The 13,499-nt window shown below is 42.2% G+C and overlaps 2 protein-coding genes across 2 annotated transcripts; both read left to right on the plus strand.

The window, feature by feature from the left end:
- The first annotated feature begins 3,097 nt into the window (after nucleotides 1-3,097).
- Nucleotides 3,098-3,652, plus strand: LOC100629498 (keratin-associated protein 9-7). The gene is given in 3 exon segments (XM_003362483.4): nucleotides 3,098-3,322; nucleotides 3,325-3,528; nucleotides 3,531-3,652. Coding segments are annotated over 3 exon segments (474 nt in total). The 5' UTR covers nucleotides 3,098-3,159; the 3' UTR covers nucleotides 3,638-3,652.
- A 4,103-nt stretch (nucleotides 3,653-7,755) lies between these two features.
- On the plus strand, nucleotides 7,756-8,910 carry LOC102148040 (keratin-associated protein 9-1). Its single transcript, XM_014740416.3, has one exon. It carries the CDS (start codon nucleotides 7,806-7,808, stop codon nucleotides 8,418-8,420), a length of 615 nt encoding a protein of 204 aa, XP_014595902.1. The 5' UTR covers nucleotides 7,756-7,805; the 3' UTR covers nucleotides 8,421-8,910.
- Nucleotides 8,911-13,499: the final 4,589 nt, after the last annotated feature.

Raw genomic sequence — 13,499 nt, forward strand, 5'->3', positions numbered from 1 at the left:
AGGACCGACAACTAAAAGATACATAGCTAGGTACTGGGGGGTTTGGGAAGTATTTTCTCTTTCCACTGGCTTCGGATACCAGAAGCTGTTGATCTGTAGCAGTAGAAATTCTCCATCTGGCATAAAAGCTGCTATTAAGACTATCAACTAATGAGGCTTAAGGTATTCCATAATCGTATATTACAGTCAGTTAGTTTTTGCAGGAATCCAATGGAATTGTGCTGGCAATTGTCACGTATTCTTTAGTCACTGAGGTCAGCACTAAACTCTGCCGTTCTCCGTGGACAGGCTATAGCTTCTCATTAATACCTTGGTTTGGATGTTTATAATTTATAAATTTGAAGTTAGTTTGTGTTAAGTTGGGGTTACAGAGATAAAAAAAAGAGACTAAATCTTAAATTACCAAAGAAAAAGAAAAGGAAAAGAAAATATTCTCTACAAAAAATAAGGGTGATGAATAAACTTGTTTTTGTGATATCCCTTGAAAATACAAGAATCGTGGTCTCTTCAGGAAGGCATCTGCCTGTAGACTGGCTGACCCAGTAAAAGAGGGGAAAAAAGAGAAAGAAAATGCTTCCAGATTCATCCATGCGTGGACGTAATATGCAAGATGATAGTGCGAAAAGAAAGGAATATTTAAAGGATGATGGCACAATATATATGAGAAACAATTCATGAGGTGACGAATTTTTCTATATTTTCCCCCAGGTATACAGCTAGTGAGTGGCAGAACAGGAATTTGAATACTGTTCCATATGATTTTAATTCCCATAACCAAGATCTCTTGTCTTCTACTTCCGCAGTAGAGAATGTATGGTGGAAGATAAAATCAGAGATGAATAGATTCACAATCTTTGAGGGAGCTTAGAAGAGAGAATGGATAATGCAACTAGAAGCATCTTACAAAATTGGCACAGATGCGAGTGATAAGAATGGTAACAGACATCCATATATTTCAAGGATATTTAATTCCACTAAACCAGAATCTGGTAACATCTAGAATATTTAGGGAAACTGCTCTGAACTTAATCTTAACAACAAAGATCTATTTGGCAAGGTCGGTGACGGGGGCCTTGGGGAAAAATGAGCATCTTAAAACTCATGCAGTCAATAGCGGAAAGTTGTCCATAGTTGGAGGCGCATCCCATGAGGTGGGAAAGCACACACCAGAGGTTAGAGTAAAATGAAAGTGATTTTGCAGCACAGAATATCAAGGGTTCTGATGAGAGGAGGAACTGCTCAGCAGTGCCGTTCTGACTGACCAGTGATTCCAGTGAGGAAAGTATGCAGGAGACCCAAGGCGGCAGGGATGTTAACATAGTGTTTTACTAGTTCTTCTCTGTTTCTTTTTTCTCTTACTCTCTTCCCTTGTGATTTGATGGCTTTCTCTAGTATTATGTTTGGGTTCCTTTCTCTTTATTTTTTGTGTATTTATTATAGCTTTCTGGTTTGTGATACCATGAGGTTCATATATAGTAACCTACATAAATAGCAATCTACATTAAGTTTATGGTCCTTTAAGTTTGCCCTCTTACTAAAAGCCCTACATTTTTACTACACATACCCCACATTTTATGTTTGTGATTAGTCTAGGCATCATTCTTTAGCTTTAAAGTGCTTTTTTGCATAAATTGGTTCTGCTCCTATTTGTATCTTTTAAATCCAGCTTTAGAAGGGCAGTCCTATCAACTATAGTTAATATGATTTGTGCATGGTAAATTTTAAAAACAAAAAAAAAATCTATTGATGAACTATTAGAAGTAATAAGGGAGCTTGGTCACAAGATCAACATACAGAAACGAGTTATTTCTCTATATGTCAGAAACAGTGAAAAATTAAAATTTCAAATTGTAACCTGTAATAGCATGAAAAAGAAAATGCCTGGGAATAAATCCAATAAAATATGGGAAAGACCTCTACAGAAAACAGTATAAACACTTTGACCAAGCTATTCTGTGAGCAATTCTACTTGTAGATGTTTATCCAACAGAAATGTTTATGTATTTTTGCCAAAGGATCTGTACGAAAACATTCATAGCAGCATTATTTTTATTAGTTCAAAATTGCAAACAATCCACATGTATATCCACAGTAGAGTGAACAAATAAATTGTGTCATATTAGTGCAATAAAAGATTATACAGCAAGGAGAATGAATGAACCACAGATAATCACGTAATCACATGGATCAGTCTCCCAATTATAATATAAACAGGAAGTGGCCAATTCTATACTATTTAATTTACATAAAGATTAGAAACAGTCTAAACTTACCTACCTTTGGGAATGGGAGTATAATTGGAAGGAGATAGGCTTAAGTTCTATTTTGTAACTTGTTAACAGTGACATGGATGTGTTTGCTTTGAGGTAATTGATCAAGTTGGACATTGATAAGAATTTATCAAGTTGGAAATAAAAAATTTGAGCACTTGTTAAAATGAATGTTAAACCTCAAAAAAGTTTTGAACATGTTAGAATGCAAAGATACCTCAGTTATCACCTCATCTAATCTAATTACTTCATTAATGAAAGAAAAAGAGGGGCTGGCCCAGGGTCATGGTGGTCAAGTTTGTGTGCTCCACTTCGGTAGGCTGGCGTTCATGGGTCTGGATCTTGGCTGTGGACCTATACACTGCTCATCAAGCCATGCTGTGGCAGCATCCCACATACAAAATAGAGGAAGATTCACACAGATCTTAGCTCAGGGCCCATCTTCCTCACCAAAAAAAAAGAAGAAAGAGAAGAAAAAGGAAGTACAGTGACCTGAATGACTCTGGTAGTAAACAGATTAGGCATAGAGTGACCAACTGCTCTGACCTCCCCAGGGCAGCAGGAATCATATCACACAACCAGGTTGTGATTGAAGCAGGAACAAAGCTGAGAATGTGACCATTTCTTTTTATCCGAAAAAAAAGTTTCTGTGAGTTACTTTCAATTAAGAAACAGATTAAACAATTATTTTGAAAAGATTCATAACATTTAGAGAATAACTTCCTCTTTACAATTCCCCCAGTGGTCATGGAAAACAATGTAAACAAGAATAAGTAAAGTCCTGCTCTTTGGTGCCAACTTTGGGGGTTGCACGTATAAAAACTCCAGAACAGAAGTCATTCTCAAAAACTCACCTCTGAACAGGAGCCCACCCTCCACCTCTGACACCATGACCCACTCCTGCTGCTCCCCTTGCTGCCAGCCTACCTGCTGCAGGACCACCTGCTGCCAGCCCACCTGCAGTGGGTCCAGCTGTTGTGAGTCCAGCTGCTGCCAGCCCTGCTGCCCCCAAACTCGCTGTCAAGACACCTGCTGCAGGACCACCTGCTACCAACAGCTTGTGTGACTAGCTGCCGCCCTTCCTGCTGCAGCGCTCCCTGCTGCCAGCCCACCTGCTCTGAGTCCAGCTGCTGTGGACAAACCTGCAGTCGGTCCAGCTGCTGCCAGCCTTGCTGCCCCTCAACTTGCTGTCAGACCACCTGCTGCCAGCCAGCTTGCTCTGGACCCGTGTACTGCTGGAGAACCTGCTACCACCCCACCTGTGTCTGCCTTGGTGCCAAGCCCAGAGCTGCGGATCCAGCTGCTGCCAGCCTTGCTACCGCCCAGCCTGCTGTGAGTCCAGCTGCTGCCAGCCTTGTTGCTGTTGATCACCTTGCCAAAGAACCACCGTCTGCACACAATGCCTTCTGTTAGCTGACTTGCCATTTTGGGGGCAAATTCACTCCTACGCTTTGCTGACAAGCAGGATGCTCTACCGTCATTTCTGTAACTCATCTATCTGTTGAAAGACTTGTGAACCAGCTTGATGAAATGCAGAGAACTTCCCCCAGTTCTCTTCCTCTTTGTGTATGTGGATCATGTGCCAGCTTTGTGCATCTTCAATATGAAATTATGATCCCTGCTTGGACTCTGAAGTCAGGGCCACCTGCTCTCCCTAAGTAACTTAGGAAAATAAATCTTCATAACTTTTTCATTGGTTTATGCAACTGATCAATACTCTTCATGATCATATTTTCTTTTTTAATGTACTCGTGATTTTTTATCCTGCTTTCTTCTTTCCATAATCACTTTGAGTTGTCTATATATTTCTTAATGATATTCTATACCATTTTCATTCCATATACTGTTTTTCTTTACTGTACAGTATTTCTGAATTAGGAACTTATATACATATTGCATACCATATGCATTATCCAACTTGAGCTGCAAAACATCTCACTATAAATTATTTTCCACATTTTTAGATGAGAAAATTTCATTGTGTGGTGTCATATAGCTACCAATGGACAGACTCAGATCCAGGACTGGATCCTTGGTCCCTGCTCAGGGGCACCTACATTTATATGTCAATAGACGTCAATGCTATTGAATACTGAGGACTAGTAAGATGTGCAACTGAATTTCTACTTTAATGATGGAATAAGCTCTCATATATAGAGATAACATTTGTTTACAAAGTCCTTCCAAAATCAGTTTCCCACACCTCAGCAAGCAGCATCTATATGTTAGGGCAATGGGGACTGCATTTTAGGGCTCTCATGAATTCAGGGAGCCTTTACTGTCAATTTATCTGCATCAAGTACTGCTAGCGTCTGTGTCCTCACGAGACTCGTCTAAAAGGACTTGTTTCTTAGTATCACATAAATCAAATTCTGAATTGCCTCTGTCTCCTGAGTATCGACAGAACAAGGAATTAAATAATTCCCTGCAAAAAAATGGACCATATATTTCATTCCCCCAAATTTACGGCAATTTGTTCTGATCAAAATGTTTTCAAGAAAATTAAATATTGATAAAGTTTGGGATTAAGAAACTGTTCAATGCACATTTATGACTCTGAGCAATCCATAACCTCTGAACCATCTAGTTGAACAAAACAACCTCCTGTGTTTTGTGAGGCAAAACGTACTTAAGTTCTCCAGAATAATGCAATATTGCTGTAGAAATGACCAATTGTTAATTTCAGAAAATTAGGAACTTGTTGCCTCTGTTCAAAGTAGATAAGAAACCTCAGTTATTTGGTTAAAAGTTTCTCCTTGGGATTTTCTCCATGGCATGTGTGCCTGAAAGTGACCTGTGGAATATTCTAGTATATCTGTTTAAAAGAGGACTGTTGTTCCTCCAGCCGTGCTCTGCAGCAGCTCTGCTGGTTAGTCTCGTGGGGCATGAAAGTGCCTCAGAAATTCCACTACAAGGAGCCACAGCAGGGTCAAACTGGGTCACAGAAAGTGGGGAGGCGGATCTTGCCCCATTGAGGGCTGACTTATTTAAAGAAGGTGGAGGAAGCTGAGTAAGAATAGGGGGACAAATTTGTGGGACGCAGTGAGAGCATGTATCCTAAACGCAATATAAGCAAATCAAATCCAGTGCCCTAAACCTATGATCATAACCACGTTGAATTGTTTTCAGAAACACAAGGTTGGTTTAAACTTTGAACATCAACAAATGTTTTTTAAATCACATCCGCCAAAAAAACATGAGAATCATCATAAGATCGTCTCAATAGGTAAAGAAAAAGCATTTTATAAATTTCAACACATTTCCAATGTAGAATATCTTAGCTAATAAGGAATGGAAAAAGCCCAGTTACTCTGATTGGAAGAATCTATAGAAAAGTCAGAAAGCTTCCTATTTAATTGTGAAATATTGAGAATTGTCTCTGCTCTATAGAGAATACACAAAGACGCCCACTTCATCATGGCACTGTAGGCCCCCCAGCAGACTAGTGATGCTGAGCGTTGGGCTCGTTCTGCTGGCTACAATCTGAGCCAATTAATTATGACAAGTTAGAGATCAAGAAAGGAGGTTTTGATTCAATTAGCCGGCATAGTTGGGAAGATGGCAGACTAATGTCTCAAAAAAACCATCTTCACGGATTACAGAATCTTGAGACAGTTATATAGGGAAAATGGGCAGTAAGGAGGGGGTCCAGTGATGTTGGTCTCCAGGCATGACAGGCGTCACATTGTTCCATTCTTCTGTCAGCTGTGATGGATGCCTTGTAGGTGTGTCTCCCACCTGTGGTCAGCCTGTTTGTGGAGAGAAACTCATAGAACAAAGTTTTAATTTATCAAGGTACCAGGGAGTATATATGTAAGCAGAGGCCATAAATCAGGAGCGCATGTGAATCTTTTAGAGTACGTGCAGAGCAGCGAGTAGTCACACAGAGGAGGGGCTGGGGCCAGTTAGCCTAACAAGATGGCCTCACTTATGCTCACTTACACTAGGGAAAGAAAAAATTTACAAGATAAAAAGACTGCCATGAAATGAATGAAGCTATCATCATCTGTAGTTGCTGTCACTGTGCTAGCAAAATTTCCAAAAAAAATCTCTCGGAGCCGGCCTGGTGGCGTAGCAATGAAGTTTGTGCGCTCTGCTTCGGTGGCCCAGGGTTCATGGATTCAGGTCTTGGGTGCAGACCTACACACTGCTCGTCAGGTCATGCTGTGGTAGCATCCCACATACAAAATAGAGGAAGATTGGCACCGATGTTAGCTCAGCGCCAATCTTCCTCAACAACCAAAAAAAAAAAAATCTATGTATAAAATTTTAAAAATAATAAGGGAGTTTGGTCACAAGATAAACATACATAAATGAATTGTTTTTCCGTATGTCACAAACAGTTAAAAATTAAAAACTTAAATGATAACATACACAATAGCATAAACATTAAATTATCTAGAAAGAAATCTAGTGAAAGATGGGCAAGACCTCCACAGTGAATAGAATAAGCTTTTTGACCAAGCAATGCTATGAATAATCTACTTCTAGGGGTATATCCAAAGAAATGTTTATATGTGCTTACCAAACAACTTGTACGAAAACATTCAAAGAAGCACTATTTTTAATAATTCAAAAAGATCTACATGTTTACCAAGAGGACAGTAACAAATAAATTGTGTCATATTCATTTAGGGGAAGATTATACAGCAAAAACAATGAATACACTACAAATAATTGCATTGTTGACTCTCACAATCATACGGTAAAGAAAAGATAATTCTATATTTTTTCATTTATATAAAGGTCAAAAAAAAAAAGCCAAAACTCATCTATAATTGCCCCAGTTATGTTGCTGAAAGACTCAATTCCAGGGAAAAATCCTCTGTCCTGGGCATATCAGGACAACTAGTCACCCGGGACCAAAACTGACTGATGCTTCCTTAGTCCCAGGGAACTGCCTCTGCTTCAACCCACCTGCTTTGGTCCTGCTTTGCCATATGGAAGAGATTGTGCCAACATCCTCCACCCAAGTGTCTTTGATAGCACTGGGATACACACATGGGTAGGGTGCTACAGAGAGAGATGCCTGTGGTTGTCTTGATTCAGGATTTGTGGGTAAACAGACTCAGCACGGATTCAGTTCCTCACTGTGAACATATCAGCATCATGCCCCTCCCCAGGGACACTTCCCAATCTGCATACACCAAAGGGACAAAGCTGGGGAGGGACAACAGCTCTGACTTCCCCAGGTCAGCAGGAAATATATCACATGATCAGATTGTGATGGAAGCAGGAACGATGCTGATGATGTGACTGCCTTCCTTGGATCTGAAAAAGATTTATATGAGTTATTTTCAATTAGGAAACAGATTCAACACTTAATTTCTAAAGATTCATGACATTTAGGGAACAACTTCCTCCATGACAACTCCCCCAGTGACTCTGGAAGACAACGTAAACAACAACAAGCAAAGTCCTGCTCATTGGTCCAAATTTGGGGGGTTCAGTGTATAAAAGCCCCAGAACAGAAGGAGTCATCAGATTCTTGAAAACTCACCTCTGAACAGGAGCCCACCCTCCACCCCTGACACCATGACCCACTCCTGCTGCTCCCCTTGCTGCCAGCCTACCTGCTGCAGGACCACCTGCTGCCAGCCCACCTGCAGTGGGTCCAGCTGTTGTGAGTCCAGCTGCTGCCAGCCCTGCTGCCCCCAAACTCGCTGTCAAGTCACCTGCTGCAGGACCACCTGCTACCAACCAGCTTGTGTGACCAGCTGCCGCCCTTCCTGCTGCAGCGCTCCCTTCTGCCAGCCCACCTGCTCTGAGCCCAGCTGCGGTGGTCAAATCTGCAGTGGGTCCAGCTGCTGCCAGCCTTGCTGCCCCCAAACTCGCTGTCAAGTCACCTGCTGCAAGACCACCTGCTACCAACCAACCTGTGTGACCAGCTGCTGCCGCCCTTCCTGCTGCAGCGCTCCCTTCTGCCAGCCCACCTGCTCTGAGTCCAGCTGCTGTGGACAAACCTGCAGTCAGTCCAGCTGCTGCCAGCCTTGCTGCCCCTCAACTTGCTGTCAGACCATCTGCTGCCAGCCAGCTTGCTCTGGACCCGTGTACTGCCGGAGAACCTGCTACCACCCCACCTGCGTCTGCCTGCCTTGTTGCCAAGCCCAGAGCTGCGGATCCAGCTGCTGCCAGCCTTCCTGCTGCTGATCACCCCACCAAAGAACCACCGTCTGCACAAACCAATCTTTTTATGGCCTTGCCATTCCTAGGACACATTTACTGCCCAAGGTTGCTGAAAGCCAGCATGCTATCACTAAATTTCTGTTACTCATCTGACTGTTGAAAAGCTTGTGAACAAGCTTGATGGAGTGCAGAGGACTTCCCCCTGTTCTCCTCCTCCTGGTGTCTGTGGACCATGTGCCAGATCCTTGCATCCTCCATCCGGAGTCATGATCTGCTTTGACCTGAAGTCAGAATCTTTACCCTCTTCCTCTAAGCAACTTAGAAAAACAAATCCCCACAACTTTCACATGGATTTCTGCAATTGTTGAATAATCTTCAGAATCATGTTTTTCTTTTCAATGTACTCATGGCTCTTGTACCCTGCTTTCTTCTTTTCGTGATCACTTCGGTCTCTCTAGATGGAGGGGGTCTTACCTATATTTCATAATAAATCCTGTACCTTTATTCACCCTCACTTGTGTTTTGTTTCATTGTACAGCATTCCTGACATAAGGACCTATATACATAGTGCATATCATATGCTTTATCCATTCTGAGCCTCATAACAGCGTCCCTCAAGTTACAGTCTCCATTTTTCAGATGAGAAAATTTCACTGTGTAACATTACGTAGCTGAAAATGGACGTACTCAGAGAAAGACTAGGTCTTCTGCTTCTGCTCAACGGCACTTACATTTACATATCAAGACAAGTAGAGATGAAAGTAGGACTGAGCACCAGCAAGATGTGCTCTTGGGTTTCTTCTTTAACGGTGGAAGAAGTAGTCTTTCATATATGCAGATAACTTTTGTGTTTACAAAGTTCTTCCCAAATCAGTGTCCCACATCTCAGTGAGCAGCAGCTGAGTTTCAGGCAGAGGAGCAATGGCTGCGTTTAAGGGCTCTCATGAATGCAGAGAAACTTCCTTTGTCTCAGGCTCTGATCAACCCCTCATGCAATTCGTCTGCATCAGATAATTTTGAGCATCCATTGTGTCCTCACGAGAGAAAGGCTCATTTATCGGGACTTGTTCTTTGGTATCATGTAAATCAAATTCTCGTAGAGCTTCCTTCTCCCGAGTAAGTTTTTAGAGCAAAAAGGAATTAAGTAATTCCCTGCAAAACATAGACTCTGTATTGTGCTCACCGCCCCAACTTGCTTCAGTGTGATGTGGTGAGTTTTAATGAGGGATGTTATCATATTAAGGGCTCAACATCTGTCTCTGCTACTGACTAACTGCACATCCAGCAGAGGCAACCGTGGTGGTTCCATGCAAAACCTCTATCCCTGCCACCAGGGCTGCTTTGCTCGTGGGCTATTGTGCAAGTACTACAGCGCCTGAGGAGGGAGACAGGATGAGTTGCCCAAACTCCTAGTTGTCCAGTGCCTTGTAACTGGTGGATACCCTCTGGGCATCATTGATTTGGGACACAGAGAGGGAACACATTCTGTCCACACACTTAGTTCTATCTACATGATTCTTCTCCCAATCTCTGTGCCTCTAACCTTTCCATCTTGCTGCTTTCAGGTCTCAGACCAATCAACCAACTTTTCCACCACTTGCCAATAGCCCATGAACATCATTTCCTCAGTCCACTTTTCTTCCAAACCAAATATATAACCATGTGTCCTGCTCCCAGTTCTTTTTGCGGGGAGTATTTCCGCTTTCCTCTGCCTTTTCAGACCAGAAGTTGCTAACCCGTTGTAAAAGTTCTGTATGGGTCATGACAGCTGCTTGTGGGGCTATCAATTGATAAAGTTTAAGATATTCCATGATAATATACCATATTCCATTAGGTTTCTGCAGGAATCAAGTGTAGTTGTAATGAAATCACTTCTCCTTTAGTCATTTAGATCAGCACTAAACTCTGGATGTATTATAGCTTCTTGTGAGTACCTTGGTCTGGCGGTTTAACTTGTAAATTTGAGGTATCATTTAAGTTAAGTCAGGGATACAGGTGTAAACAAAAGAGGCAAATCCCAGATAATTGAGGAAATTCTGTGAGATAAAGACACGTAAGCTAAAGGAAATCAAATCAGAATTTTCAGGAAAAAGAGAAGAAATTAGGAAGAAGAAAAGAAGAAGGAAGAATGCACGATTCAAATGGTAATTCTTCCCATCCATTCCCCATGTTGGAAAGTTTAGTAATTCAGCAAAGAATTCCAGACGTATCCTCTGGGAAGATCACACTCTCTGTCACATCTAGTGTGTTAAGTAACCCAAAGCACCTTAATATCTCTTAAGAAGATGGCTGTTATCAAAACTTCTTATTTTTCTCCTACAGCTGTAATAGCCCTTGTACTGCTGGGTGCCTTCACTATTCCCTTTACTATTCAGTTTTTCATCTGAAGATCCAGGTTCCCTCCATTTGGGAACCAACCGAATGCCCATCTTGACTTTGAATCATGCATCCTTCCTTCTCTTTTTCTTTTCTTTTTCCTCAAAGTTCTGATTTTGATTTCCTTTAGCTTATGTGTCTTTATCTCATAGAATTTGGGAAATTGTTCTTTCCTTTTTTGGCCTAAAGATTATGATTGGATCAAAGGTTACAGGCTTATTGCATGGTTAACTTCAATTCTCAGGACTCTACAAATTTATCTTCCTTTAACAATGTCCAGATCAGGAGACCAAATTGCCTCAAAGTTTGGTAGCCCAGAAAGCATGGCCTGAGGTTGTGAGCTTTGCAAGGGTGATTCTTAACTCAAGTTTCTGTTGCGCTGAACGAAATGATAACAGGATGCCAAATCCATGACACCAAAGAACAGGTTCCTCCAGGCAAGGGTAGGGCCAGGAATACCAATGACCCTCACATTGCTTGTTGGTGACAAATTGCACCAGTGGTGGACTAGAACCCAGAGAAGGTATAAGGGCTCCCTTTGTTGACTAAAACTCTTAAAGGCAGTCACTATTGGTCATAAAGTTGGGAAGAATATTTGAGAAGAGCTTTGTAGGCAGAAAAGGCTTCTGTATATGAAAGATATAATTATTTCCATCATCAGAGAAGCAACTCAAAATGCACACTTTCTCTGTGCCCAATAACCAATGTTACCTCTACTTGCAAAAGAAGTGTATAAAGTGCCCTCAACCTGGAACCAAAAGACTGGTGCATACGACCTGCTTCTGTCAGTTACCAGTTGTATGGCAAACCATTTTTTGATCATTAAAATGAGAATGATAATGGAATGCTAATCTTTGCTCTACCTAACTTGTGGGGTCATTGTGAGACTCGAATGAGATAATAAATAAAAAATGAAACTTGAAAGCAAGGCTTCATAAAGGAAGTACTATAAACAAACAGACAAATAAAACACATACGATAGGAGAACACAGATTTCCTTAGAAAAGAACAAGTGGGAAGACAATTCGAGTGATTGTGAAGAGTCGAGTCACCTGGCAGAAGTTACTAAATTTAATGGGTATATCTAAAAAGACGATCAATACCAATTATTGTGGAGAGTTAAATATGCAGTCATAAGAATCTGTTTAACTGCCATAGACGCAAAAGGTGATGATCATTTTGCTGAGCCTGAGACTGTGAATCCGTGTCAAATTCAGATGGAGCTGACGAGCATTTGCTGCAATGATCAGAAGGAAATGAAGAAGAAGAAAATCAAAGTGAAGTAGACTGCATCCTCTCGGTAGACTCATAAGCCTTGTAGAAAAGGATGACAACCAAGCTCAGTGGCAGCATGTTGTTTCTCAGCAGAGCTTAGGGAGCAAGTTTCTCCTAGGAAGAGTAACTTTGGCAAAATGGTCTAGGAAATATGTCTCTAGTGGATGGTGGGTCTGCAGCAAGTGGATTAGCAGCAGGAAGGCTGGCAGTAGCTGGGCACACAGCAAGGGCTGCAGCAGCAGCTGGGCTGGCAGCAGGTGGTCTGACAGTAGCCAGGGAGGCAGCAAGGGTGGCAGCAGCTGGATCCGCAGCTCTGGGCTTGGCACCATGGTCAATACTAAAGGCTAACTCTGCATCAGAGTTCTGCCACAATCAGAATGTCTGATAATTTCTCTTTAAACATGATAAATAGCAAGAAAATAATCCAAGACATGGTAACGACAGCTCCTCAGCAGGGCATAAACAGGATTAGAGAGAAGGATTTAAGAATCTCACTCTCCTGGAAACCCACCCGGGACCTCCACCCCCTCACACCATGGCCAGCTCTCGTTGTAGCTCCCTCTGCTCTGAGCAGGGCAGTGGCCAAGGCCTCTGCCAGGAAACCTGCTGCCGCCCAGCTGCTGCCAGACCACGTGCTGCAGGAAGACCTGATGCCGCCTCAGCTGTTGTGCGTCCCCCTGCTGCTGCGCTAGCTGCCGCATTTCTAGCTGCTGCCACCCCTTCTGCTACAGTTCCAGCTGCTGCCATCCAGTCTGTGGCCGAACACCTCCAGCTGTCACAGCTGCTGCCACCCTCCAATCTGCGGCAGATCCCCTTGTTGGTGAACTTCATTCCTCACCCCCAGCCCTGAGTCAACCACCGTGAGTCCAGCATCAGCCTTGTTCTCACTTCCTTTGTCCACGTCAACCGGCCTTGCTCCGATGTGTCACTGCTTATTCATCCCATCAGTCATGACGCCCAGCAACCGCTTAAAAAGCAACAATTTAAACTAAATACAACTGCTTAAAAAGCAACAATTTAAACTAAATACCACACAAAAACACCAAGTTCTATGGCTATTACCTTGGCGTTCAGTCAGATGGCCAAATGTCTACACTACTTTGTGGGCACAGGTTCCAATTCCTATGATTGCTGTGCATGGCTTGGCCTTCCCAATGGATTTGTCATAAAATAACTATGTCTTGACAATTACTTACTCTCTTTGTATCTGAAACATTTGTGGCCCTTAATTATTTTTTAGTGTTGATTATGAACTGGAGATAAGTTTGTGTTTCCGTCATGCAAACAAAGAAAACTGATTTTGTGTAGGATCAAAGCCTACATCAGAACAAATGCCAAATAATTAGTTTTGTCTCAAATCAGATTGCCCCCCATGGCTGCCATCAAGTTAACTGAGAGAAAACAAGAACGCCCTCTTTCCTATAATTGAATTATGGATCACCTAGCAAGGTC

The sequence above is a fragment of the Equus caballus genome, chromosome 11 (assembly GCF_041296265.1).
Source record: "Equus caballus isolate H_3958 breed thoroughbred chromosome 11, TB-T2T, whole genome shotgun sequence".
Classification (NCBI taxonomy): Eukaryota; Metazoa; Chordata; class Mammalia; order Perissodactyla; family Equidae; genus Equus; species Equus caballus.

What these genes read in the sequence shown, in the direction of transcription:
- LOC102148040 (XM_014740416.3), top strand. Translation starts at nt 7,806, where the DNA reads ATGACCCACTCCTGCTGCTCCCCTTGCTGCCAGCCTACCTGCTGCAGG.